This window comes from Phasianus colchicus, chromosome 1, assembly GCF_987193195.1.
Source record: "Phasianus colchicus chromosome 1, bPhaCol1.hap1.1, whole genome shotgun sequence".
Taxonomy (NCBI): domain Eukaryota; kingdom Metazoa; phylum Chordata; class Aves; order Galliformes; family Phasianidae; genus Phasianus; species Phasianus colchicus.
The window spans coordinates 77826841-77851353 of record NC_143436.1 but is presented as its reverse complement, the minus strand read 5'-3'; the positions used below and the strand labels follow the sequence as shown (position 1 = coordinate 77851353).

At 42.2% G+C, this 24513-nt stretch overlaps 3 protein-coding genes across 14 annotated transcripts in view; 1 reads left to right on the top strand and 2 right to left on the bottom strand.

The window, feature by feature from the left end:
- Window positions 1-3304, bottom strand: part of TULP3 (TUB like protein 3) — a 36428-nt gene extending 33124 nt beyond the window's left edge. For 2 of the 3 annotated variants that reach the window (XM_031611538.2, XM_031611541.2), the window contains exon 1: window positions 2242-2381. In XM_031611538.2, the coding sequence (XP_031467398.1) occupies window positions 2242-2282 (41 nt within the window). In that variant the 5' untranslated portion in view covers window positions 2283-2381. Of the gene's footprint in view, window positions 1-2241; window positions 2382-3184 lie in introns of those variants that run through there. The other variant, XM_031611539.2, reaches the window with a different exon arrangement.
- RHNO1 (RAD9-HUS1-RAD1 interacting nuclear orphan 1) lies at window positions 2840-7044 on the bottom strand. The gene is made up of 3 exons (XM_090148411.1): window positions 6755-7044; window positions 5801-6068; window positions 2840-3466 (listed from the first exon to the last, which is right to left on the bottom strand). Exons 2-3 carry the CDS (start codon window positions 5966-5968, stop codon window positions 2840-2842), a joined length of 795 nt encoding a protein of 264 aa, XP_090004537.1. The 5' UTR covers window positions 5969-6068; window positions 6755-7044.
- Window positions 7045-7119: 75 nt separating this feature from the next.
- On the top strand, window positions 7120-18204 carry FOXM1 (forkhead box M1). 10 transcript variants are annotated; one of them, XM_090148314.1, is made up of 12 exons: window positions 7233-7322; window positions 7523-7670; window positions 8355-8585; window positions 9569-10162; window positions 11192-11340; window positions 11542-11748; window positions 12166-12294; window positions 12446-12529; window positions 12853-12894; window positions 13790-13868; window positions 14328-14509; window positions 15567-18204. In XM_090148314.1, the coding sequence occupies exons 4-12, from the start codon at window positions 9616-9618 to the stop codon at window positions 16617-16619; spliced, it is 2472 nt and encodes an 823-aa protein (XP_090004440.1). In that variant the 5' UTR covers window positions 7233-7322; window positions 7523-7670; window positions 8355-8585; window positions 9569-9615; the 3' UTR covers window positions 16620-18204. The 10 variants fall into 10 exon arrangements, with proteins under 10 accessions (XP_090004486.1, XP_031467381.2, XP_090004481.1 ...); XM_090148322.1 differs by lacking the exon at window positions 8355-8585; XM_090148360.1 differs by lacking the exons at window positions 7233-7322; window positions 7523-7670; window positions 8355-8585 and adding an exon at window positions 7120-7226 and having other exon boundaries at window positions 11593-11748; window positions 15567-18086.
- Window positions 18205-24513: the final 6309 nt, after the last annotated feature.

Sequence of the window (24513 nt, the reverse complement as noted above, 5' to 3'; positions counted from 1 at the left end):
TCTGCTGAGCAGGACTTGGGGGACCTCGTGGACCAAGAACTGGACACAAGTCAACAGCATGACCTTGCAGCCCAGAAAGCCAACTATATCTTGAGCTGCATCAACAGAGGAGTGGCCATCAGGACAAGGGAGATGATTGCTCCCCTCTAGTCTGTCTTTGTGAGGCATCCAGGTCTCAGACCCCCCAGCACAAGAAAGATGCAGAGATATTGGAGGAGGTTCAGAAGAGAGCCATAAAGATTAGCAGAGAGCCGGAGCACTCTCCTATGAAGAAAGGTTGAGAATCTGGGCTTGTTTAGCTCGACAAAGAGAAGGCTCTCGGGGCATCTCATTATGGCCCTCCAGTACTTGAAAGGAGCTTATAAACAGGAGAGAGAAACAACAAACAACTTTTTACATGGTCTGATAGCAATAAGACAAGCTTTAAACGAAAAGAGGGAAAAATTAGGTTAGATGCTAGGCAGAAATTCTTGTCAGAATGGTGAGGCACTGGAACAGGTTGCCCAGAAAGTTGTGGATACCCCATTCCCAAGACATTCCCAGGTTGGACTGGACCCTGGACAACCTAATCTAGCTGTCAGCAACTCTGCATATAGCAGGAGGGTTGGAACTAAACAATTTTTAAGGTCTCTTCCAACTTAAGCCATTCTATGATAAGATTTTGCGAAAAAAGCCAAATTCTCTTCTCAATATTTTAAATGCTTACAATGATCTTAGGGTGAATTCATGTGAACGTTTCTACTTTATCCAACATTTTTAGCTTCAGATTTTCCCAAATGAAAAAGAAACGCATAGCACTTACCAAAACAATGAAATAACACTACCAACATTATTTTTATAAAGCACTGAGACACATCATATCTAGATAAAAGTCAATCAGACTTCAAAATGAACTCTAGCTACTTTAATTACAGCCATCTTAAATGAAAGATAGCATTGGTGGAGAAGCAGTAAGTTAACACAACACCATAGTATTAATAGTGTCTATTTAGAAAGGCCTAACACAAAGTCTCACCTGCCTATCCATCAAATAAAATTATTTATGTCTCAATATATCTTACATATTTCTGAATAGCAAGGGTATTTCATTTCAGGAAGAAAAAAAAAAATACTGACCAACTGGTTCCTTAGACTCCACAAAAGGTCTTAAATATCTACTTAGCAACAGTGTACAATTATTTAGGTCTGTGTATTCTAGTATTCTTACATTAATCATTGCAATTAAGAAAGTTAAGGAAATTGTTTAATAAACTGGGGTTATGGGAGAAGCAGCTAGCAGATGAAATTGCATTACTCTCATGGATGTTTCACAGAACAAGCCTAAAAGTGTGCAAAACAAGTTCCCTAGCAGAAAGAAATTGTACTATCACAATTGTTAACAGAAAAGCAGAATCTTTTCCTGTAGTTTCAATTCTGTCAAAATTTAAAATCTAATATCTATGCCAGAAAATTCTGGGGTATGCAGACATTAGGTTTTTGTTCACTCATTCCAGAACTGGTATACAGAACTCACTTTAGATTTTTTCTTTATGCTGACTTCAGTGTTTCACAGCATATTTGGCTGACCCAAGAGATCACAGGATGCCATCAAATTCTACTGCCTTCTTTCACTCTCCAACTAAAAAATACCAAGTCTATTCCATCAACAAATACAGGTTATGTTCTACGTGGGATTTACCATAACTCAACCACTACACATTCCTTTGTTTCTCTCTTTACTGGCTTTTACATCCAAACATCAGAGGCACAAAATAGTTCTTTTTCTGCATTTTCACAATCACTTCACTAATTGTCAAAACCTCTTTTCACTGTGTCCTCACTGAATTTTCAGTAATTTGGGTTCTAGCTAATCTCTTTCCAAAAATCTCTCTTCCAAACTTAACATGCTTTTCCCATTACGTCAGTTAAGCTCCCTTTAGCCTGTTCCTTTTTTTTTTTTTTCCCCCACGCAGATGCCTAAGAGCTTGCTACATCCCAAAAGCTTAATTGCGATCAGAAGCGCGAGATAACACACACACAAAAAACAAACAAACAAACACGTTCACAGTGGTTTCGCTCACGGAGACGCTGCCTCAACCAAAACCGCGCCCGCCCGCAAGAAGCTGGAACTGGATAGGTAGCGCACCGCATCGCATCGCACTTACCGCATCGGGCCGACCCCACCGAGACGCAGGGTCAACCTGAGACGGGGCGCGTCGCAGACCGCTTCGTGCCCACCTTGCCCCGCTGGACCCCACTCACCTGCCCGCACTAAACGCGCATCGGCTCCGCGCGCCTTCCATCCTCAGTCCCTCCTTTAACTATAGGACCTCGGCCGACGCACCCTGCCTCGCCCTCGCCACTACCCTTGGCGACGGAACTCGTAACTCAAGCTCTGCGCCATTGGCCGAAGGCACAGCACACCGCACCACGACTGGCGGCTGCGCCCCCTCAGCTGGCAAGAACTCGAACCGCACATGCGCAGATGTGTCAGCCAGGTCAGCGCCGAGCCCCGCCTCCTCCCCCCAATCCCGTCTGTTGTCCTGGTCGCGCAGGCCACTAAGCTCTGGATCGCAGGAGCTGCGTGGGTGGAAAGGCCCGTTGCACTTACTGCCCTCCCCCACCCTCTGCAAGGAAGCTCAGTCCAAAAAAAAAAAAAAAAAAAAAATCGCGCCACTCGCCCCCCGAGAACAGGGCGCACCCTACGCGTAGCTGTGACTCCTCAATAGAATTAGCATGCCCCAGCACAATGTACGGCTTAAGCTATTGTCCCTCTTTATCCTTGAAAAGAGCATTTTGTATTTAGGCATGTCCTTGTGCATGAAATTACTGTTTTGCCAATCAAAAGGCACCCTGACTTCTAGAGTTCGAGGTCTGCCTTCACCAGTATGTCAGCAGTACTCAGCTTCCCCCTGTCTCTCAGGTACTTAAGGAGATGAGGCCGATGCCTCCAGGTAACCTTTATTCCATACTCACGCTCAGGAGTATCCATAACTAGTGTTCCTGCCAATTGCTCCCTCCCACAGTGGACACTGGACACCCACTCAGCATGACTACTGATTTGTGGCAGAGCACTGCTGCATGTACAGTTCCTTAAAGAAGGCAACTGTGGCATCCCCGTATCTAGTGGACTGAAGACTTCTGGCCCTACAGGCTGAGAAATAGGTAACGATAGTGTTTCACTACAGTTCTCAGAACCATTCACCTGGATATTAGCTTTTGATCCTATCCCTTTCTTGCACTGGCTGTGAGAATGCTGTATGTTCTTTCCTTCATGACTCAGCATATCTGTGGAGTGGACTGAACATACTTCTGAATTCTCAAAAATTAAGGGAAGAAATTTGCAGGCCACAGATCTTCGACAAGCTGTCTCTGCATGAAGCAAACCATAGCTGACATCCTGATTCTGAAGCTTGTGAGAACCATGTTGCTTCTTCTGACACACTCTCAAAACCAATGACTTAGTTGTTTCAAATTGTGGGCACACCTAAAGACATAAGAAAAAAAAAACAACAGTATTTTTCTCCAGACAGAGAAACACCAACCTTATTCTACTCTGCCACCCATCCCATCTTTCTTCAGCATGGGAATTAAATAGGTAAAGCTAGCCTGCAGCAAAGCAAACTAGTTGTTAGCCAAGCTGGTAAGCAGAAAACACCTCCGAACCTCAAAGTTATGTTCTATCCCTGAGAAGCGAGTGGGGTGCAAGTGAACTATCCCTGGGTAACCTAAAAATTAAAAGAAAAAAAAAAGCACACAAAGACTTTAAATTAGAAGTTTAAGTTGTCCAACAGGCACTAATGCCTTCAACACCTGCTGACTTAGAACATTTCAGAGCTGGATCCTATTTCTTAGCATAGCAGAATAAATGAACTACACTACAGCCCAAGTATTCCTGAGCAATTACAGCTACAATTGGGAGTAATACAAAGATAATGTTAATTAGGCCTTCAAAATATCCCTCCGAAACATGTTTTCTTCAGAGACTCTGCAACATAAAGATTAACAGATGACCACAAAGTCAATTCTACTAAAATCAGCTTTCTGTAGAAGACTGTCAATGAAATACAAATTATTGAGCTTTGAAAGACTTTGGGCACTTACTCAAGACTTGAAAATCCTTCTTTTACAGTAGTCTTTATCTTCCAGGGTCTCAGAAGTCAGGTTCAGTTTCTTGCAATTTGTTTTTACCTAGAGTAGCCCAACCTGGATATATGGTTATGACAACCACAAACCCCTTTTAGCCTTCTCGTTTCTATACAGTCCCTTGAAAACTAAGTACAAGCTAATAATGGGTAATGATTGCGTGCCGTACATCTGAACTGCTTGAACCAAAGCCATTCTTTAGGGAATCATGGCTCTAGTTTCCTAATAATTGTATCCTGGCACAAACTTAAAATAACATAAGTGAACAATTGACTTGGACTTCCTTGCTTCAGAGAACACACCATGTAGGCTTTACCAGGAGCCTAGCAGTCAAGAGGATCTGAAAGAGTAGAAATTCAGTTGCCAGTGAAACAAGTGATATCCATTTGTAGAGGACGGTTCAGGGAGTTATAAAACCTACCAATATTTTCTAATGTCTAATAGCTTCAGTGCTTTGACTTCAAAGAAAACACTGGATCTTTAGAACACAGGGCAATATGGTTATTTTAAGCTCTTCCAAACAAAAAGCATACATCTTCACAGCAATTATTTCACGCAGTGTTTCAAAAGCCATAGTGCTAACTTACTTATATAAAAATTACAGGGTAAAATAATAATAATAATAATTAAAAAAAAAAAAATCACAATCATTTGAGTTGGAAGGGATACTTAACGGTCACCTAGTCCAATTCCCCTACAGTGAACAAGGACATCTAATGCTACATCAGGTTGCTCAGAGGCCTAAACAGCCTGGCCTTTGATGTCTTCAGTTATTTACTACCTCCGCATAACTTGTTCAGTGCTTCACTACCCTTATTCCTTATATATGGTTTAAATCTCCTCTTTTTTTGTTTGAAGCCATTTTCCCTTGTCCTATCACAGAAGATACTGCTAAAGAAGCTATCCCCTTTTATCTTAAAGGCTAAAGGAATGTTTCATATGGGTTTGAAACCACACTTGAGTCTACTGTATAAACAAGATCAATAAATAGAACTCCCCTAGGTGGTAACTACTGTTATATAGGAATAGTCTGCCTTTGCAGCTCCCATTTTCTTTATTAAAAAAACAAAAACAAATGCAAACATGGAATTTTGTATCACAAGATATAAAATATGGACTCTTAGGACACCGCAACCAGCCCCTGGAACATTCTTCAGACTATAAAAGGAGTTCAGGAGAGAGGAACTATTCAAAACACACAGAATGAAAGAGATGGCAATTTAAAATAAGTAGTTCTGAAGCAAAGACCCCTGTTCCCTAAATTTAGTAGCGTCATATTTAAACAAAACATGTTTTTAAACAGGTAACTTTTAGATTTCAGCAAATTTGAGCAGCAAAAGATTTCCTTAAAAGAAATTTTTTTATTTATGTGCAGGATCTTCAATTGCCACAGAAAGCAAGCTTCTTCTTCACCAGAATTAGTTTTTCAGAAGACAAATAGAAACTGTGGTCTATACACACTATAGTTTTATACCTTCAAATACAGAGGATTTTATTTTTTATATTTTAATGTGAAGAAACTCATATGCATTTATTTATGCTTTAGGCCTCTATAATGAATTCAGGTCCATGCTGCTGACTTTCCTTATAAGGACATAAAAGTCTGTTGCGATGTGGGAGAAAATTAAAAAACCTGTTTTTGCAAGACACAGAGAAATTGATAGCATATACCAACCCAGGCAGCAGAGGTGTTCTGGTCTACAGGCTTTGTAGAAACACGTACTGGATTTTCAGCCACATACAGTGGAGTTTCACAGCAATGGATGGGTCCCTCCCATGGCCTCTCAAGGAATACCAGCTTTCCCTTTCTAGTTTTGCAGGTACACTTCTTTTTTGGAGGCATCAGACAATATGACAAAACCACTTTGAAACCTCATGATGCTTGCTAGAACCAATTGAAGGAGAGGAAAGCACTCTGAGAAGATGGTCAAGCACCCTCAAATCTGTTGAAGATAAACAAATGAAAATGGACTTCAACAATTATTTGGAAACCTCAAATAAAGTTTTTGAACAAAACACTAATACAGTAACATTGCATACACATCCCCATATAGACTGTTACTTACCAGTAATTTTTACATCTTTTATCAAATTCCAGGCAGATTTAGCATATACATAGTAGAATGAGTAGTTAAGCGCTCTAAAGCTTCAAGAATGCATAGCCAAATACATTGTGGTATACCACTATACAAACGAAGCAGAAGTGTCTAAGCAGCAAAAGGAGTCCTGAAGTAGTGTTTTGAATAAGGCAAAACATTGTAGAAGATATTATTTCCTTATGAAAATGCATACACAAGCCATAAAAAAACTCATAGGATTTTTTTCATAAAAATATTTTAGAAATAATTTGGAAGTCATCCATATTTGATATGACCTAAGTAAAATACAGAAATATAGAACCAACTATATTCAAAACTGAATTCAAAACTTAAGTTTTTTTTTTCCATTTAGAAGCAGATTGACACAGTCAAGCAATTTTAAAGAAAATACCTTGTAAGAAGTACATTTTCTTGTTAAAGATATAAAACTAATAACGTCTTAACTGCTTACTATACATTATCAAAACAACTTAACAGCCCCCTTAGCAGATCCCACAAGGTTTTGAGATACAGCCTTAATATTCACAAACCAGAGAAGTCCAGACGCTCTTTTCTGAAGATCTCTGGGACGGCCGCTGAAGCTGCTCTTTCCTTCCAGCAGCAAACACGAATGCACGCACCAAGAGCCAAACTTGGCAGTAAAGCTGGAATCTCTCAGGCTCGGGTCAGATAACCTCTACTGAAACAGATGACCCACCACTATCAAACCTAATAACAACCTCTTCCGCTAAACCACGCAAACCAGGCTCTTTACAGGCGGCCAGGCAGAGCCCTATCCTACTTAGCAACCACCCATTGGTCCGCCTCGCTTCGCCCCGCCTACCGCTGCGTTTCACTGGTCCGGGCCGGCACGTGATACCAAGGAACCGTCAGGCGCCAAATTCAAACGGGGAAATTATCTCTACTGGGGGGAGGGGGTGGGGGAGGGGGAGGACGGCGACCGCGACCGGAAGTCCTGAAGCTAACTTTTCCTTGCGCGTCTCTTGCACGGCTGGGGAGGGGGTGAGTTGCGACTGTAGGCTCAGCGTTCATTTCTTGCTGTACTGTGATCTCCCGTTGCTTGGGCTTTCCCCGTGAGGAGCTGGGTTGCCCAGTGAGGTCTGCTCTGAGAGTTCAGAGGCAAATACCTAGATGGAGGGATCCTGGGAGAGCGGGAGGGATTCACTGTCGAGGGCGTCGGGGCTAGCAGCACCCGGCAGTCCGGGGAGGTGAGGGTTGAGGTTTGGAGTGGGTGACGTAGGCTTGAGGGGGTACTTGCTTAGCTCTTCAGTGTCCTGTTTTTTGCTTCGTTCTCATAGTTCTATGGACTTGTGTGCACCTCGTGTTACTTCCTGCTGCTGAAAACAGCCTTTGGCCTGTTTAGGAAATTATTTGTTCCTCTAGAGAGTGCGGTTTCCTGGGGGCTGGAAAACAGTTACGCCTCTGTTGTTGTCTTGAGACCTTCCTGTAAGTGAGCCTTGTAAACCTGGTAAAAGGCTCTGTGTGTCCCTGAATGCTACAGCCTGCATGTATGTTTCTGTTTCTGGCCTTCAGCTGCTGTGCAGCATCTGCACCCAATTCTTTCTGCTCATAGAACAGTTCATCTAATGGATATTTTCCATTTTGTGTCTTTCCAGGTGATTCTTACTGTGAGCTTTATTTTTTGAAAAGCCAGTCAAATCTACTAATGCAAAATGCCATTTTTGTTGTTTGTTTTTGTTCTGCCCACCTTGTTCTGCCAATCCCCAGTGATAACAATAAGTGTAACTTTTTTTTCTCTTCTCTGGTGGCTTGCTGCAAGAGGCAATCTCTACATCTAATTCTTAAATGGCATTATATTTATAAGTATTGTTCTCAGAAGATGTTCTCAGCTTTTTACCCTGAAAGCAGTATCTGGATTTGACCTCCACTCCTTTCCACTATATAATCTAAATTATTTGCCACCCCAAAATTTGAAATTTAAATTGTTTACTGCTCTATCATGAATCTATCTAGTGCTACACAAATCTACAGAAGGAATGACTAAAGCATTTACTTTGCCTTTATTTTGAAGTGCCTAACTTCTGCTTGTATTGTATACTTTTAATGTTCAGAGCAATTTCTGCTTTCCACATCTTGTGCCAGCTCTTAAATCCATATTTTTTTTTTTAGGTTGTGACCTGTTGCTTACAGCAGAGTGCTATTTCTGTATTCTGGTTTCTCACCCCTCCAGCTTACTGGCTAGTGCTGGTCAAGTCACTTCACAGCTAAGTATTAGCATCCCTCTCTGTAAAGCAGATACCACAGAATTGTAGAGGCTGGAGGGAACATCTAGTGGTCATAGAGTCCAACCTCCCTGCTAAAGTAGGTTCCCTACAGTGGCTCACATAGGGAAGCATCCAGGTGGGTTTTGAATATCTCCAGAGAAGGAGACTCCACAGCCTCTCTGTTCAGCCTGTTCCAATGTGCCATCATTCTCACAGTAAAGAAATTCTTCCTTGTGTTAGTCTGGAACTTCCTATGTTCCAGTTTCTGCCTGTTGCCCCTTGTTCTATTGCTGATAAGAGTTTGCCTCCACTTACTTGACTTCTATACTTCAGATATTTATAAACAGCGGACTAGAATGAGGAAACTATTTCTCTAGGTCTGAGAAATTAGAGGTAGATAAATACAGAGCTAAGGAATAATAGTGAAGAAAAGCAAAATGATTTCACAGATCCATGGAATTGTAGGGGTTAGAAGTGAACATCTGTAGATCAAGTCCAACCTCCCTGTTAAAGCAGGTTCCTCATACAGATAGACTCCAGACAGGTCTTGAATATTTCCAGAGAAGGAGACTCCCCAATGCCTCTGGAAAGCCTATTCCAGTACTGTGTTACTCTGACAGTAAACAAGCTCTTCTTTCTATTAGTGTAGAACTTGCTGTTGTTCTGCCCGTTGCCCCTTGTTCTGTTGTTGCCACCAAAGAGTCTGCCGCCATCAACTTCACTCCTGCACTTTAGGTATTAATAAATAGTTATCCCCTCTCAGCCTTCTCTTCTCTAGACTGAAAAGTCTCAGGTCTCTCTCAGCCTTTAGATATACAGATGCACATGCTTTCCTAACAAGGATACATCATGGCTCTCAGCTTCTGATGCAAGTATTTACTCTGCAAATATTTCTCATATCATGCTTCCACAAGTTGTTGATAAAAGAGGTAAAGTATATTTTCCTGTAGCCTATTCAATCTTATTATAAACTTTCATTTTTGTTTTTCTTTCTCTGTTTTCTAGCAGCATGGAAATTGCTGAGAACATGTGCACTGTGAAAGACCTGTGATGTATTTGTTGACCTCTTTTATCTATTCCTACTGTCTGTGCACTTATGCTGTATCTTTTGTTTTGCAGGACTTGTTCCTCTCATTTTCAATGGAGAGTAACTGTACAGATAAATAATGAGGACCAGCCCTCGCAGGCCCTTAATTCTCAAAAGAAGGAAACTGACCCTTCTACAGAAGGAGGTATCCAGTACTTCAGGTAGAGATGAGAACAGTGGTCACGATGAAAAGACACCTAAGCAGGAGCACAGTCAGGAGGACCTAAAGGACAGCCAATGCAGAGACAAAATAGACTGTGGCCTGCAGAAATTTCCAGCGGGAATAAAGATAATGAACCATCCTACCATGCCCAACACGCAAGTGGTGGCTATCCCTACAAATGCGGATATCCAGAGCATCATAGAGGCCCTGACAGTAAAAGGAAAAGAATGTGGCAACAATGGGCCCAATAAGTTCATTCTCATTAGCAGTGGGGGAACTTCTTGTTCAGCAGGTTTGATACTTTCACAGCACCTTCCCTCAGTGGAGAAACCTGGCGCAGTGGCTAGGTCTTCAAATAGTCAAGTAAGAGAGAAGAGTATTTCACAGACACCCGATCTTGCAGGAGGATCAATGGTCTGGCATTCAGGAATTGATTCTGCATTTGCACAGAAACAGGAGAACAGTATGTAAACCTTACCTTTTTCTCCTTCTTAAAGATAAAGAGATGCAAATTGGGACAATGAGCAGAGCACTTAGATCTCAGTAGCAGTGAAAGTTATTCAATTAACTACAAAGTAGCTGTGCATATGTAATGGAATCTGAGGGATCTTGGTGGATATACTTTGAAAGAAACAGTCCTGGCATTTGAAAAAAGCAAGATTTCTGTACTGAATAAAAAGAAGTGAGGTGAGTTGGAGGGAATTCTAGTCTAGAAGAACAAAATATGAGGCAAAGGAATGGAGTGCCTTAGTGACAAAAGGGGGCCTAGACCTTTGAAAGAGAAATGACTCAGACTCTTTTATAACTAAGTAGCAAGTGTTTTCTTCTTGGCTGTCTCTTGAAGATGGTGGGCAAATGTTAGAAATTGGACTGATTTTACTTTGACTTGCTTCTCAGATTATATTTGTATTTGGAATTTAAAACAGCTACTTAGATCTGGGCTTTAGCAAATCTTATCCCACAGGATAGTGCTGTCTGAGAAGAACCCGTAGGTAGCTCCAGTTGTTATATTACTAAAAACAACCCCACCATAAACAATAAAACATTAGTTTTCTACTGTTGATTTTCAAAACCATGAAGAATTTTTGATTGCTACTTGGATTGTGTGCTAGGTTGGAGTTTATGCCACTTTCCTTGACTTCTGTTTACTTAATTAATCCTTTAGCTAAAAATGTTTGAATTCTCAAAGTGCTGGAGTCAACGCTTTCCTGTTTTGGTTGAGAACAATCATTTGGTTTGAATGTTATGATTTGTTTTTGTTTTTGTTTTGTTTTTAATGTTACAGCTTTTTTCAGGAATTGGGTAGGTGCACATGCAATCAGGAACTCAAAGTATATACAGAAGCTTTAGCTTTGCAATACCATCTTGTTCCTATCCTGATTCAGGGATACCCTTTCAAAAAGTATGTGTTAGTACTTTCCTTTTGCCACTTGAGATGAAGGAAGAGGGTTACTTGTAAATAAGCAGAGCTTTGGGCTTGTTTTCCCAACAGGCAGTGGTGAGACAATGAGCTCTGTGCTGGATAATAGTCTCACTAACATCCAGTGGCTGGGGAAGATGAAAACTGATGGACTAACTCCCTGTTCTGTGAAGCAAGGCATGGAGAAAGAGAACCAGATGCCTCTGCAAGAAAGAATCAAGGTAAGTAGGAGAGAACAACAGTATACACTAAAACTTTTGATGAGGATGCAATCTATCTGGATTAGAAGACTTGCAAGAACTAGACGTGACAATCTCTAAATAATCTGAGAACTCCCTTTACCAATTTAAATAGCAGTACATGGAATATCCAGCTCTTGTCAACTATTCAAGCACTCATAAATTGTTTCTTCTGTCTCTCAGACTGAAGATTCTGCTGCTGTTACCATTCCCTCCTCTTCTTCCTCATGGCAGGATTCAATATCAGAACGACCTCCATACTCCTACATGGCCATGATCCAGTTTGCCATCAACAGCACTGAGAGGAAGCGTATGACTCTGAAAGACATCTATACTTGGATTGAGGATCATTTCCCATATTTTAAGCATGTGGCTAAGCCAGGTTGGAAGGTAACAAGCAGGCCTTCAAGTTCCAGTTGGCCACAGGGTGAAACTATCATAAGCCTTCCAGCTGAAAATGAAAAGTTGTTTCCCAGCCTGCAGAGCAAGATTGAAATTAATTTAAAACCCCACCCCAAATATCCTCTCCTTTCAAATGTTCCATATTTGAACTTTTTATTCTTTTTCTCATTCCACTTAGGCAAGGTGGTGAGATGTTTGATCACTGAAGTAAGAATGAGGATCTTAGGAATAAAGAGAATAAGAGACTTAATGGTAGAGTTGGCTGAGTTTGCAGTGAATAAGAATGCCCACTTTGGGCTTTGGAATGGAATCTTTTTGTTAGGACAGTCATGTTTGAGATGGACCTTTCTGTGCTGATAACAAAAATGCTGTTTTTCAACTTCCTCCTTGTTCCTTTCTCCACAGAACTCTATTCGGCATAACCTGTCCCTCCATGATATGTTTGTCCGTGAGACATCTGCTAATGGTAAAATCTCATTCTGGACTATTCACCCTGATGCCAACCGTTGCCTAACATTGGACCAAGTGTTTAAGGTGAATGCTTTATGCAAAGAAAATGGGACAGCCTATCCAGTCCCTAAATGCCACACTAAACAGATGCACTTTAATTTGAAAGGATAGTTAATATTCAGTGGCATCAGCCTCTATGTAAAAGCTAAATTCAGTTGCTTCTTCTAAAAAATAGATGATCTCTGTATTTGGAGGAAAAAAGAAAAGGGTGCTGTGGCTTTTGCTGCTGGAGCTTCTTTGGGATGCATTCATTCTTCAGGTATCACGCCAAATGTATTAGCTTGTTCGACCTGTTTCCATAGGACTGCTGCAAATTTCTAATGAGAGCTTTCCACTGAATTAGATCAGTATTTCCTCTGTTGTTTGACTAGACACTCATAAGATGGAATTGTTCTATCCCAGCTGGAAAATTAGGAGAATTTTCAGTTTTTTTAAGATGTGTTTAGTCTCTTCTATGTTTTGTGCGATGGGAGGGCAGATTCATTCTCTGGTTTGCTCAGATTATGCTAGATTAATTTGTCCCTTTTTATTGTTGGTAATTTCCTCTTATTTTTCTTCTTCTCACTGCCTTGCTGCCACTAGCCGCTGGACTTGGGGTCAACATCGTCTGAGCACTCTGAATCAGTAAGACTCTAGCCTGGGCCTTGGACTTCTAATCTCCTCTTGCTAGAAAAAGATAAGAGATTTGGGGAGGGGGACAGAATCACTGCTGCACATGATTGTACAGCTCTGTGCAGACCCATTTTTGGGGAGCGGAGTCAGGCTAATTACCTTCAAGTTATATGTCCTGTCCACAGCTGGCAAGAGCTGTACAGTTTTGAGCAACTAGAAGTCTACTGCTAAAATAGGCTGCAGTGGGAAGCTTTCTGGGACTTCAGAGAGAGCTGAGACAGAGGGTTCAGGTACAATCTTCACCTCTGTGGAAGCAGCCCCAGTCTGTTCTGAGTCTCAAAATCAGGGAGAATAGGATCTCTCTGTGCTCCTTTTTAACTTTTGGAAGCCAGCTGTACTGTGAAGGATAAACCTGTTTGCTGTCTCTTGAACTCAGTTTTAACAGTGATGTATTTTCAGTGACTTAATCAGACACTATTTGTCACCACTACAGCCCTGGGCCTCATTCCTTCTTCTTAGACCATTGCCTTCTCTGGTGCCTCTGCTTGATTTTCAGGTCTATGGTTTGTATAGAGATAAAATATACAAATAAATGTATGCTAATCACATTTCTGCACTGAGGACACCCAAACAAGGTCAGCTCTACAGCAGAGTCTGTTGTTAGAGCAGCTCTGTGGTACCATTTCTGTTTCTATGTGGATTTTTAGTAGCTAGCCTTGAGATGGCATGGCTGTAAAACAGCAAGTATCACAGAGATAACACCCAGCACTCATGCTGGCTCTAACGGCTGCTTTTTCTGTATTAGCTCAGTACTGACTTCTGATTTGCAGTTCTGAACAAGGCAGTAGAACAAAGATGAATTCTTTTATTCTTTTCTCTCCTCTTTCTTATTTCACAATGCTTACAGGAGCAAAAGCAACATGTTCCAGATCCCCAGAAGAACACGGGAAGCAACAGTAGCAGCAAAACTGAACCCCAGAATGCACGTGAGTGTCTACTTCAGGCTACACTAAAATGAATAATTCCCATAAATTTCAGATACTTTCACAGATTTCTCTAGGTACAAAACTATTAACTGTTATCCAGATTTGCCTGCTTAAAGGCTTCCTACAGCTGCTCCCATCCCTCAGCTCTGGAGCTAAAAGTAGTGCTGCTGTCTCTGAGAGAGGATGTGATAGAAAGATGGAGGGAACTAGGTGCTCAAACCGAGTGACAATAGAGCTTGCCCCAGTTTGAGATCTAGGACCTATTAAGGAAGGCCATATTTCGCTCTTCATCAGGGCTTCTGGCTTGGTATCCTCAAAACTAGCAAAGAAGGCAAATGAAAGTAATTGATCAAATGGTTATCTGGGAGTATTTAGAAGTACTTCCTGTTAGGTGTCTGGTTCTCCATATGTGGTGAAAGAAGGGTAGAAGGCTAGCAAATCTATTCTTTTCTCTTCCAGGACGAAAGATGAAGCCTTTGCTTCCTCGCATCAACTCCTACCTTGTTCCGATCCAGTTTCCAATGAGTCAGCCTCTTGTCTTGCAACCTTCTTTGAAGGTTCCTCTATCTGCGGTACAGGGAGCATCCCACAACAGTTCAGAGACCTTCCGGAGCAATAAACGTGTGCGCATTGCTCCAAAGGTTGTTTTCTTTGTTTTTGTTTTCTTTCCTTCTTTGTAGGGGACTGGTGGAATGAGTGTTTGTGTTTTGTTTGGTTTGTTTTCTCTGTAGCTATTTTCTTCCATGGACTGTGTTCTTCACATAGTTCTTTTTTGCATCTTTACTGAGTCCTCCATGCATGTAAGCTTCTGGCTAGGTGACAATTCTTGCTTTTCCTTTTCTGTCTGTATTGTGACTATACCTGCTAGTTGATTATATAGTATGTTATTATGTATTATATAGTATTATATAGTCTGTATGTTGCTTTAATTCACTCTGGGTTGAAAAGTCAAGACCATGTTTCTTCCCTGCTCAGATTAAAAGAATAGGACTAGAGGAAATGGCTTTCTTCTACCCCTGAAACATGCAGATACTTTTTTTATAGCTCTAAGGAGCCATGTTATAAGGCATTGCTTCTGAAAGAGCATTTATTTACAAGTATAACATCTTCCTAGAGACTTCTAATAAATGCTTTTTGCTAATTTTGCGGAGTTCCTTGGTGTTCTGAGCTGAAGAAAAAAACATAATCGAACAGATCTTTCTCCTTGTGTCTCAGTGACTGTCTCAGACACTTAGGCATTGTTAGGCTTCATCTTGTTTCATTCTTTCTAACATTGATCCTGTTTTCCTTTATGCATCTGCTCATTTATATTCTCTCCTCCTATGATTTCTTTTCCCCCGTGCATTTTTCTTTTGATATTGTTAATATTCTTATTCTTCTATTTTTCCTTGATTTCTATGAAGTATAACCTAATTCTTTTTGTTATTGTATACATAAATAGTGTGAGGAAGATCAAACACAGAAATGTTCGGCTGCCTATCCTAGAAGATCCTTCCCATTATGATCTGTAGATCTGTCTGTGTCAATGTCAAAGGCAGATCAATCTCTAGCTGTTGTTATTGCTACCTCACTACGAAGATTCTACTTGTCCTACTGTCCATAGCTGCTGGTCTTTCTTCTCTATCTTCCACTGTCATTTGCATTTTGAGTGGTTACGATTCTTGTTTACTAACTGCATGTCACTTGTTTTTTTTGTAGATGTCGCTCTCTGTTGAAGAGTCATCCTCTTTACCCATGGCTGCGGCCAAGGGGGAGAGCCAATTTGATGAAGGATTTTTTTCCCCAACACATTCTCTGAAGGAGAACAACTGTCAGCTTGATGAGGAATCATCATCTCTCCCTGAGGCACTCTGTATTAAGGAAGAGGAAAGCTCACAGTTGGGGAACTGGCTGTCCCCCTTTGCTTCAACCATAACTGTAAAGGAAGAGCCAGACTTGTTTGTCCCAGTCTCAGCTGTGACAGAGAAGAAATGTTTCACTATACTGAAGTCACCATCTAAGGGTGTTTCTGATGCAGTAGTTATAAAGAGATGTGAGAGGCGGGAAATAAGCAGATCCAGAAGGAAACAACGCCTAGCACTGCCTTGCTCAGAAGAGCCTGTCGTTATTTTCCCAGAGAGCAATGAATTCGATCCTTTCCAGTTAGGGGCAGAGCTCCCCTTACTGCAGGAAAATCAGCCTCTGGAGAATGTATCACAGCTGAGATGCCTGCAGGAGGAAGAGGGGCCTTTTAAAACACCAGTCAAAGAGATGTTCAGCAAATTGCCAGTTTCTTCCACTCCCTGCAAAGTCCCAGCAACTACTACCCCCCCACTAGGGGCCCTTGACCCCTGGAAGTCTGCATCGTCAGCCAAGAGAGATAATGAGCTGGATTTCAGTCCAGTGAGAACCCTTCAGCTGCCGTTCACACCCTTCCAGGAGAACCAGGACTTGCTGGGTTTTAACAGCACGCCCCTTAAAAATCCTCTCCGTGAGTCCTCTTGGGAATTGCTCAATACAGAATCCAACAACACAGTGCACGGCCCCCTCACAAGCTCTCCATCTTTTATTCACAAATCTACTAAGCAGTTGCCCCTTGAACTACCAGCCTCTAGTTTTACTGAAAACCGATCACTCATGGAGGGCCTGATTTTGGACACCATGAATGACAGTTTGAGCAAAATCCTTTTAGATATCAGCTTTCCTGGTCTTGAGGATGAAAACTTAGGAACAGACATTAGTTGGTCTCAGCTTATACCTGAACTGAAGTAAACTGTCCAGAAGACTGAATTTAGCTTATTTGGATTTTACAGAAAGCACTCCTCTTCTGAGATCTGTTCACGTAATCAAAAGCAGACATTCTTTTTAGACAATTCTTTCATTCATGGGAGTATTGACTCCTACTAAGCTGGGAAACGGGCCGGTTGGCTGCTATGAGCTGCCTTTTTGAGCTGCAGTGGACTATTTATGTGGGTCAAGATAGAACCTCTCTAATCTGGTGCTAGAGTGGAGAATCCCTGGGGAGGGCTTAGCATCTACATAGGCCCTGAACAGCCCTGGCTAATCAAGGTATGAGAGGAAACAGGTACACTCCTCAATTATGTCCAATGGGAAAGGCTCTGAGCACTTCCTCCTTCTCTGTCCTTACTTTTACTTTGTTCTCATCTTATTTAGCATCTTCTGTGTAGGTTTAATGGCTTTAAGCCCCGTACATTCCTTAAATTACTAGCTCTTTATTGCAGTGGTAACTTTATTCTTGTAGAGTTGTTAGGGGAATATTTGAGTTGGTAAACGATTTAGCTTAGCATTGTCCATATGTTCCGCCTGCCCTGTATTCCTCTAGGTGAGAGCCCAAAATACCATTTTCTTTTAATCCAAAAACACATTGGCCGTGAAAGTTGCCAAGGCAGAAATCTGAAGAATCATCTATATGTGACTGAGTGACTACTCAAGCTGTACAGAAAAAAATTATTAACTGGATTGCAGCATGAAATCTTGGTTCATTTTTCCTTCTCAGCTCTTCTTCCCTTCCCAGGCTGGAATGGAGAAGAGCTGTAACTCTTTTGGTTCCATAGTCTTATTAATACGTACGTAGAGGACTTGGTGGAGTCACAGTTGCAGTAAGATGGATTTCTACAGAATGGTTAAAGCAGCTTTCATTTCAGACATCAGCTGAAAACATGAAACAGAACCTGTAATGTGAATACTGGTATTTTCACTGGCAATTGAAACTGGGAATGAAAGGTATGTTTCTCCCATTGCAATAGGGCTACTCTTCCCACTTCTTTAGACCTCATGTCAAAAGAGGAAACGGCCACGGAAAGACCTAATCCTTCTGCTTCCAGACAAATGATGACTCATGCATCTGCATACTCAATAAAGTTTTTGCAGGAGCGCAGCTGAGTATCATCTTTACTGCAGCCACCTTTAGTGACGTGCTTTGGCTGGACCACAGTATGAGCAAATGCTTTTGCTTGCCTTGTCATGGGCTTCAGCCTTGGATCTTAGTTCCGGGGAAAGAGACAGGTTGCTGTGGGAGGGGAGAGTATCAATGTGTTGATACTCTTTTGATGATGTGTTTAGTATAAATCTGCATTTATAAGAACCACTCCATACAGAGGTGCTGCTTTGTGGGAAAGGGCTGTTTGTAAAATAGCTTCAGTAGCAGGCTAAGCAACCACAGCCACGATCTGGGCAAACTTCGATTTTTGTATCACTATTTACAAGACGTCAGTAGAAACACCTTGCCTCAGAATTTTCCCCAAATCTTTGTGATTTTTCTTGATACGGTGACAATGACAGTCCCTGAAAGTCTCTTACTGGCTGATGTTGGTAAGTTATCCTGAAATTTCCTTTTACCCCAGGCAACATAATTTCTTGGAATCTCTTTGTCCTACCTGAAGCACTGAGGTTAGGAATGAAATTCCTTTAAGCAGTCATAGAGCTTGAAAAGCTATAAGAAATCAAAAAGGAATAGAGAGGCCAAGCACGTACTTTAGGCTTTTCACCCACTGCTGTATCACAGGAAACTCCACTAGAGATGCTGAGGGAAAGTGCATTAAGTTGAATCCTCTGGTTTGGAATTCAGGATATGTCTAATGCACGTGTGATCTCTGGTCTGTCTTACACGATTTTCTGGTACAAAAGACAGAGCAAATCCACTTCTGGTGGGCTAGAGAGCTATAGGCTCTGATGTTGTGGGCCAAAGTAATAAAATAGGAGGCAATACTTTTGGAGCAGCCTCTGTGTGTGTCTAAGAAATGATGCACAATGCAGTTGTTGCTCACCACCTGCTGACTGATGCCTAGCCAGTCACCTGAGTAGTGGCAGGTGACCATCACAGCTGAAACCCAGACAATATCTGCTCTTATTCCATACCATTTACATCATGCTTTCTGGTCCCACGCTTGCCAGCATACCCTGGTTAATCACCACCACCTTTGCTCGGTTCCATCAATATTCATCCTTTGTTAATCTGTGTAACTTATTGAACTAATATTGATACAGCAAGCACACTAGTAATGACATACAATATTACATAGCAGTTAACATCTGAGGGCGTCTTCAAAAGCAATGCCTCCTATTTTATTACGTTGGCCCATGATGTCTAAGGCAGCTGTTGGTGGTATGGCAGTAGAGGCTGAACCTTCCTGCTAATATTCTGTTACATTTTGTTGCTGTGTGACAGATGGCAGCTTAGGGGCCGTCTGGCAAAATGGCGTCAGACATACAAGTGCGTATGAAGCAAAGATGTGGAATTGAATTCCTCCGTGCAGAAGAAATTGCATCCGTTGGCATTCATCGACGCTTCCTGAGCATCTGTAAATAACAAATAGTGGATGTTAGTGCAGTGAAGCGGGGGGTGGTGCATTTCATCGATGATGGCAACAGAGGCTCACCTCTGCTGGTGCAGATTTTTACAAGCGCAGCACTCTCGTTCATGTCTGGCAAAGATGCATAGCTAATGGTGGTGACTATGTTCAAAAATAGTGTTTTGTAGCTCTGTCACACGTTGGGCTCTTCATATCTGTTGTAGTTTCCATGGCAATAAATAGGAGGCACTACCACTGGCTGTTCTCCTCCAAAATCAGATCCCCCTAAGGTACACAGCAGAATTCCCCATCCTACCACATTACCCACAACATCCACCCCAGTCCTTGAGCAAAAGTAGTCCCACAGATAGGCTTGCTCAAAACAGGAATAACTCGGATTGTTTTCCCCAGCATGTTCTTTATTATGTGCACTGTGGGAACTTTACCTGTTTCTACAGCACATAGGGGTTTTGATTAGGCGGTGCCAGCTCAACTGGCAGATCTACTGTTAACAAAGTGGCCTTTGCTAAATGTGTATTTTAACGCTCTCAAAGTGTCCCAGCACCCATTGCTCTCAGAGTAGTCTTTAACAGTCCATTGTATCATTCAATTTTTTTCCATGGGCTGGTGTGATAGGATGTCAACAATTTACAGGCTGCTTTGGCCCGGTTCCATGAGTAGCGGGGCGGGGGGACCCATGCCCCAGGAAAGAGAAAAAGGGGAAAAGAGTAGAGAGATGGGCCTAAAAAAAAAGCAGCGACAACAACCTGAGGAGAAACAAACTCATTTGCTAAAAAAGATATCAGAATGCAAGATAACATACTATAATACGATGTAATACAATTGAAGTTCAAATCAAATTTGAAGAATCAAATAAAATGAGAGTGTCCGAAAAGCCAAAGGCCTTACTCTAAGCCAGCTGAGACAATATGTCTGGGAGCAGAAATGAGCCAGAAGATCAAAAGGGGAGGTCAAGTGACTTATGGACAGTTTTTATCTTTCCCTCTGAGCAGAAACGGTAACAAAACAGCGAACAGCCCTCAGTGTAAAGAGAAGTTCTCCTTCTCTTCTGGGACAGGTACCTGGAACTGGAGCATTAACTCTTTAACTCCTAGTGCACTACACAATGTTATACCGTGGAATACCGAAAACAAAAAATCATAAAACCATGACACGGGAGATGTGATATACCCACTCAATGCCATGCTCTTTGGTCCAGGTATCGTGAGTCTTTTTTTCATAAATGAGTCCAGTTGTCTAAGTCAGTTCTGTCTTGGGTGCCTTTAGCTATAAGTTTTGCTTCTCAAGGCCCAGGATAGTGTTTTGGATAGTGGCATGAGATGTAGGATTTGCTTTTAGCCACCTGGTGGTTACTTCCACCATTGTAAGCATTCGGTGCTTACTGTATCGGATTTGTGGAAGTGTGATGTCTATCAGCTCACCCCGCATTTATATTTTGATGTTCTTCAGTGGCCCAACTCAGATACATGAGCATCTACGTGACGTGCCAGGCAGCAACATTGGAAGGCCATCTAGATGGCCTTCACCTCTGCACATTGGCTTGATTCACCTTCTCCTTCAGCAGTTTTCTGAGACTTGTACCGTAGGGATCCATACAGCAGCTTTCTATTTCCAATGCATTTCTACAGTATGACACGACCCACCAATGGACAAGGCATATTGCTTCTCATTTTCTGGTAGTTTATTATATAGTGGGTCTGCTTCAGCATGCATCACCTCCTCCAATGATATTCTGAAATGTTTGTCTTCTGGCCAGCCATGGTCACTTACCAGGTTTCAAAGGCCATCTTTCCACACTGCTTTTTCCCATTTTTGTTACTGAACAACATCAAAATTTTGCACAAAACAAAAGAATATCACATCAAGAGTTCCCTTTAATTCCATGGGCTTACCATCACTATCATACCAGCGCCATTCCTTACACATACAAGACATCTTTCAAATACTAAGATGTGCATCTTTCAGCTCTTTAATGTTTTCATAAATGACTTGGATGTAGGAGTAGAAGGAGTTTTGTGCAAATCTGCTGATGATACTAAACTGGGAGGAGCTCTTGACTCCATAGAGGCTGGAGAGGCCTTGCAGAAAGATGGAGAAACAATCAATCACTGACCACATGAAGTTTAACAAGAGCAAGTCCAGATTCTGCAACCTGGGAAGAGGCAGTCCTAGCTATACGTACAGACTGGAGAACGAGATGCTGGAGAGCAGCCCCACTGAAAAGATCTGGGGGTCTTGGTTGACAGCAAATTGAACATGAATCAACAGTGTGCCCAGGCAGCCTGGAAGGTCAACCACAGCCTGGGGTGCATCAACATGGTGTTTCTAGCTGTTCAAGGGAAGTGCTTGTCCTGCTTCGCACTGCAGTGGTGAAGCCCCACCTCGAGCACTGTGTGCAGTTCTGGGCGTCACAAAAAAAGAACATAAAACTATTAGAGAGTGTCCAAAGGAGGGCTACAAAGATGGATCTAGACAGGAAGGTGTATGAGGAGCAGTGGAGGTCCCTTGGTTTTCTCAGTATGGAGAAGAGATCAAGGGGAGACCTCATGATGGCCTACAGCTTCCTCACGATGGGGCAGGTGCTGATCTCTTCTCTCTGGTGACAAGAAATATGCCAAGGGAATGGCATGAAGCTGTGATAGGGGAGATACGGGTGCATGGTACAAGCAGTATCCCAGGCATGTGAGTCTGAATGGAAGTCATCCCTTCTGCTGAGACAGTTGAGCGGAGCAGCTCTGCCATGCGTGGGGGTCAGTTCTGTGCTGTGTCAATTCTCTGCACTGGTGTGCCCTCCTGCTCCCACCATCTTTCCCACCAACTGTCCCAGCTGCTAATGAAATTCCCTTTTTGGCAGGGGCAAGGCCACTACTTAAATTCACTGTGACTGCACTCCATGCTCTTTCAGCCCTTCACAGCGCATCTGCTTTCAGAAACACAGAATGGTTAAAGCTGGAAAGGGCTTTTGGAGGTCTTCCAGTCCTATGCCTGCTCAGGAAGAGACACCCAGAGCATGTTGCCCAGAACTACGTCCAGATAGCTTTTGAAGGTCTCCGAAGAGGGAGACTCCACAACTTCTCTATGCCAGTGCTTGGTCACTCATGCAGTAAAGAAGTGTTTCCTGATGTTCAGAGAGAACATTTTATGTTCCACTTCATGCTTGCTTCTTTATCCTGGCTTCGGGCACCACTGAAAAGGCCTAGCTCTGTCCTCTTGGCACGCTCCCTTCAGGTATTTATGGACATTGATGAGATCTCCCCTGAGCCTCCTCTTCTCCAGGCTGAACAGTTCCAGCTCTCAGCCTCTCCTTGAAGGAGAGGGTACTCCAGTCTGTTAATCAACTTTGTTGCTCTCCACTGGACTCCACTGGACTCTTTTTTGGGTGACTCCATGTCTATCTTGTGCTGGGACACCAGACATGGACTCAGGTTTGGCCTCAGTGATGCTGAGTAGAAAAGAAAAATCACCTCTCTTGATCTACAGGCAGTATTTTGCCTAATGTAACCAAGAATATAAATAGTTTTATTAACAGAAAAGGCACTTTGCTGATTCATGTTCAACTTGGTGTCTTACCAGAACACCTCGGTCCTTTTAAGAGGTTGTTCTCTCAGAGACTAGTAATGAGCAATCCTCTGGATAAGAACACAAAGGTCACAAAAACAGCTCATTAGCAAGGCATGGCCTCTCCTGCTAAGAAGGGAAGCAGGTCCGACCAAACTGAAGTCTACAAGACCTGGCAGCATAGGCAGGCTAGCAACAACCCTGTATGTTACATAATGCAGCAGTTCATGAGTGGATAGTCAGACATATTCTTATGCTGCTCTTTGTACGTTTTTCAGTAGGAAAAGTTGAGGAATCTTTTGAGTCTTCTAGTACTACATGTTTGCTGAGTCCAGGTACAGAAACAAAAAGAAACATGTGTACCTGCTTTGCTTTGATATTGACTCCTATCACACCATGTCCCAAAAATGAGAACTGTATTGCCCTGCAGATTAGAGACGGCAGTCAGCCTTAACAATAATGGCTGCATGAAGTCTCAAGTACTTGCTCTAGTGAGATACTCCTTGTAAGAATTGCCTATTATTAACAGCTCTGTTGATTAAATTTATCTTTCTAATCTTGAGAATCCCTCACGTGTGAACAGCATTCAGTAGCTAAAAATCACAGTGTATTTCAGTTATGGTCTGTAACAGAATGACTAAAACATTTTTACCATGGACCTGCTCACTTCTTCCATATCCTGCTGTAAAAGGCAATGTAGGCTTTTCTGCTGTATGCAGAACTCCAACAATAAGAAATGATACATGGAGACCTCACATTTCCAGCTTTATCACAACTATGTGTGACAATTTTTTTAAGGGGAAAAAAAAAAAATTGCTGCATGAGCTAAAGCATTCTGAAAGTACTAAGAAAGTCTGAAGATCTAGCTTCTTCCCTCCCAGGAATCAGGATCCTCAGCTTATATCACTTCACTAATCGTAGCAATGCCTTGAGATTTTATATCAGTCTAAAATGATGAGCTGCACCAGGAACACGCTCTCATCCTCCTGAGAGTCCTGAGAAGGTCTCCCTTCCAGCTACCTGTCACAACTCCCTTCAGGTCTTACTTCATCATCCTCTTCTTCTCACTGTTTCTTATCAGCTCAAAATATTTCCATTTCACTGGTGATATAGAAGAGACTCCCCCAGGAGTCTGCTCTTGCATCATATGCCTTCACAGTCTCAAAGATCAGCTACCTATCAGTGCTTAGCATCTTCCCAGCCTGAGTAGCGAGAAGGGGACGCAGTGGGGAGATGCATAAGAATCTACTCTTTCTGTGGGAAAGGTTACAGGGAAAGGAAAAGGTCATTTGCATGCCAAAATGTGAGATGAATCAGAGTAGGGAGGATGGGAATTCGGAGATCTGCTGTCAGTTCCCTGCCTTCTTCCCATGGCTCAGACGTTAGCTGGCAGCCAAATTGCCACCATGCTCCTAGTATTTAAGGAGTAAAGATCAATAATCAGGTGTGCTATGGACTTCTGCAGTGGGCTGGGAAAAGACCAGGAAGAGGAATTGAGGGATTTTTTTACTTTACTTTTTCAACTACTGCATTGTAAACCATAAGCAGAATGTGAATGATCTGACTCTTTACCCATGAGTTGATGGGGAAACAGAGGCACAAGGGACTCAGCTCCATGCAAAAAGCCATGACAGTTTTGGCCAAAGAGCCAGTAACAGCTCTCCTGTTCCAAACACTGGGCAAAGCTGTCAAGTCAATATGCTTCAAGTTGCAATTTATATACTTACCAGGCCTCAACATTCTGATCAAGAGCAAAGCTAGTCTGAGGCATGCAC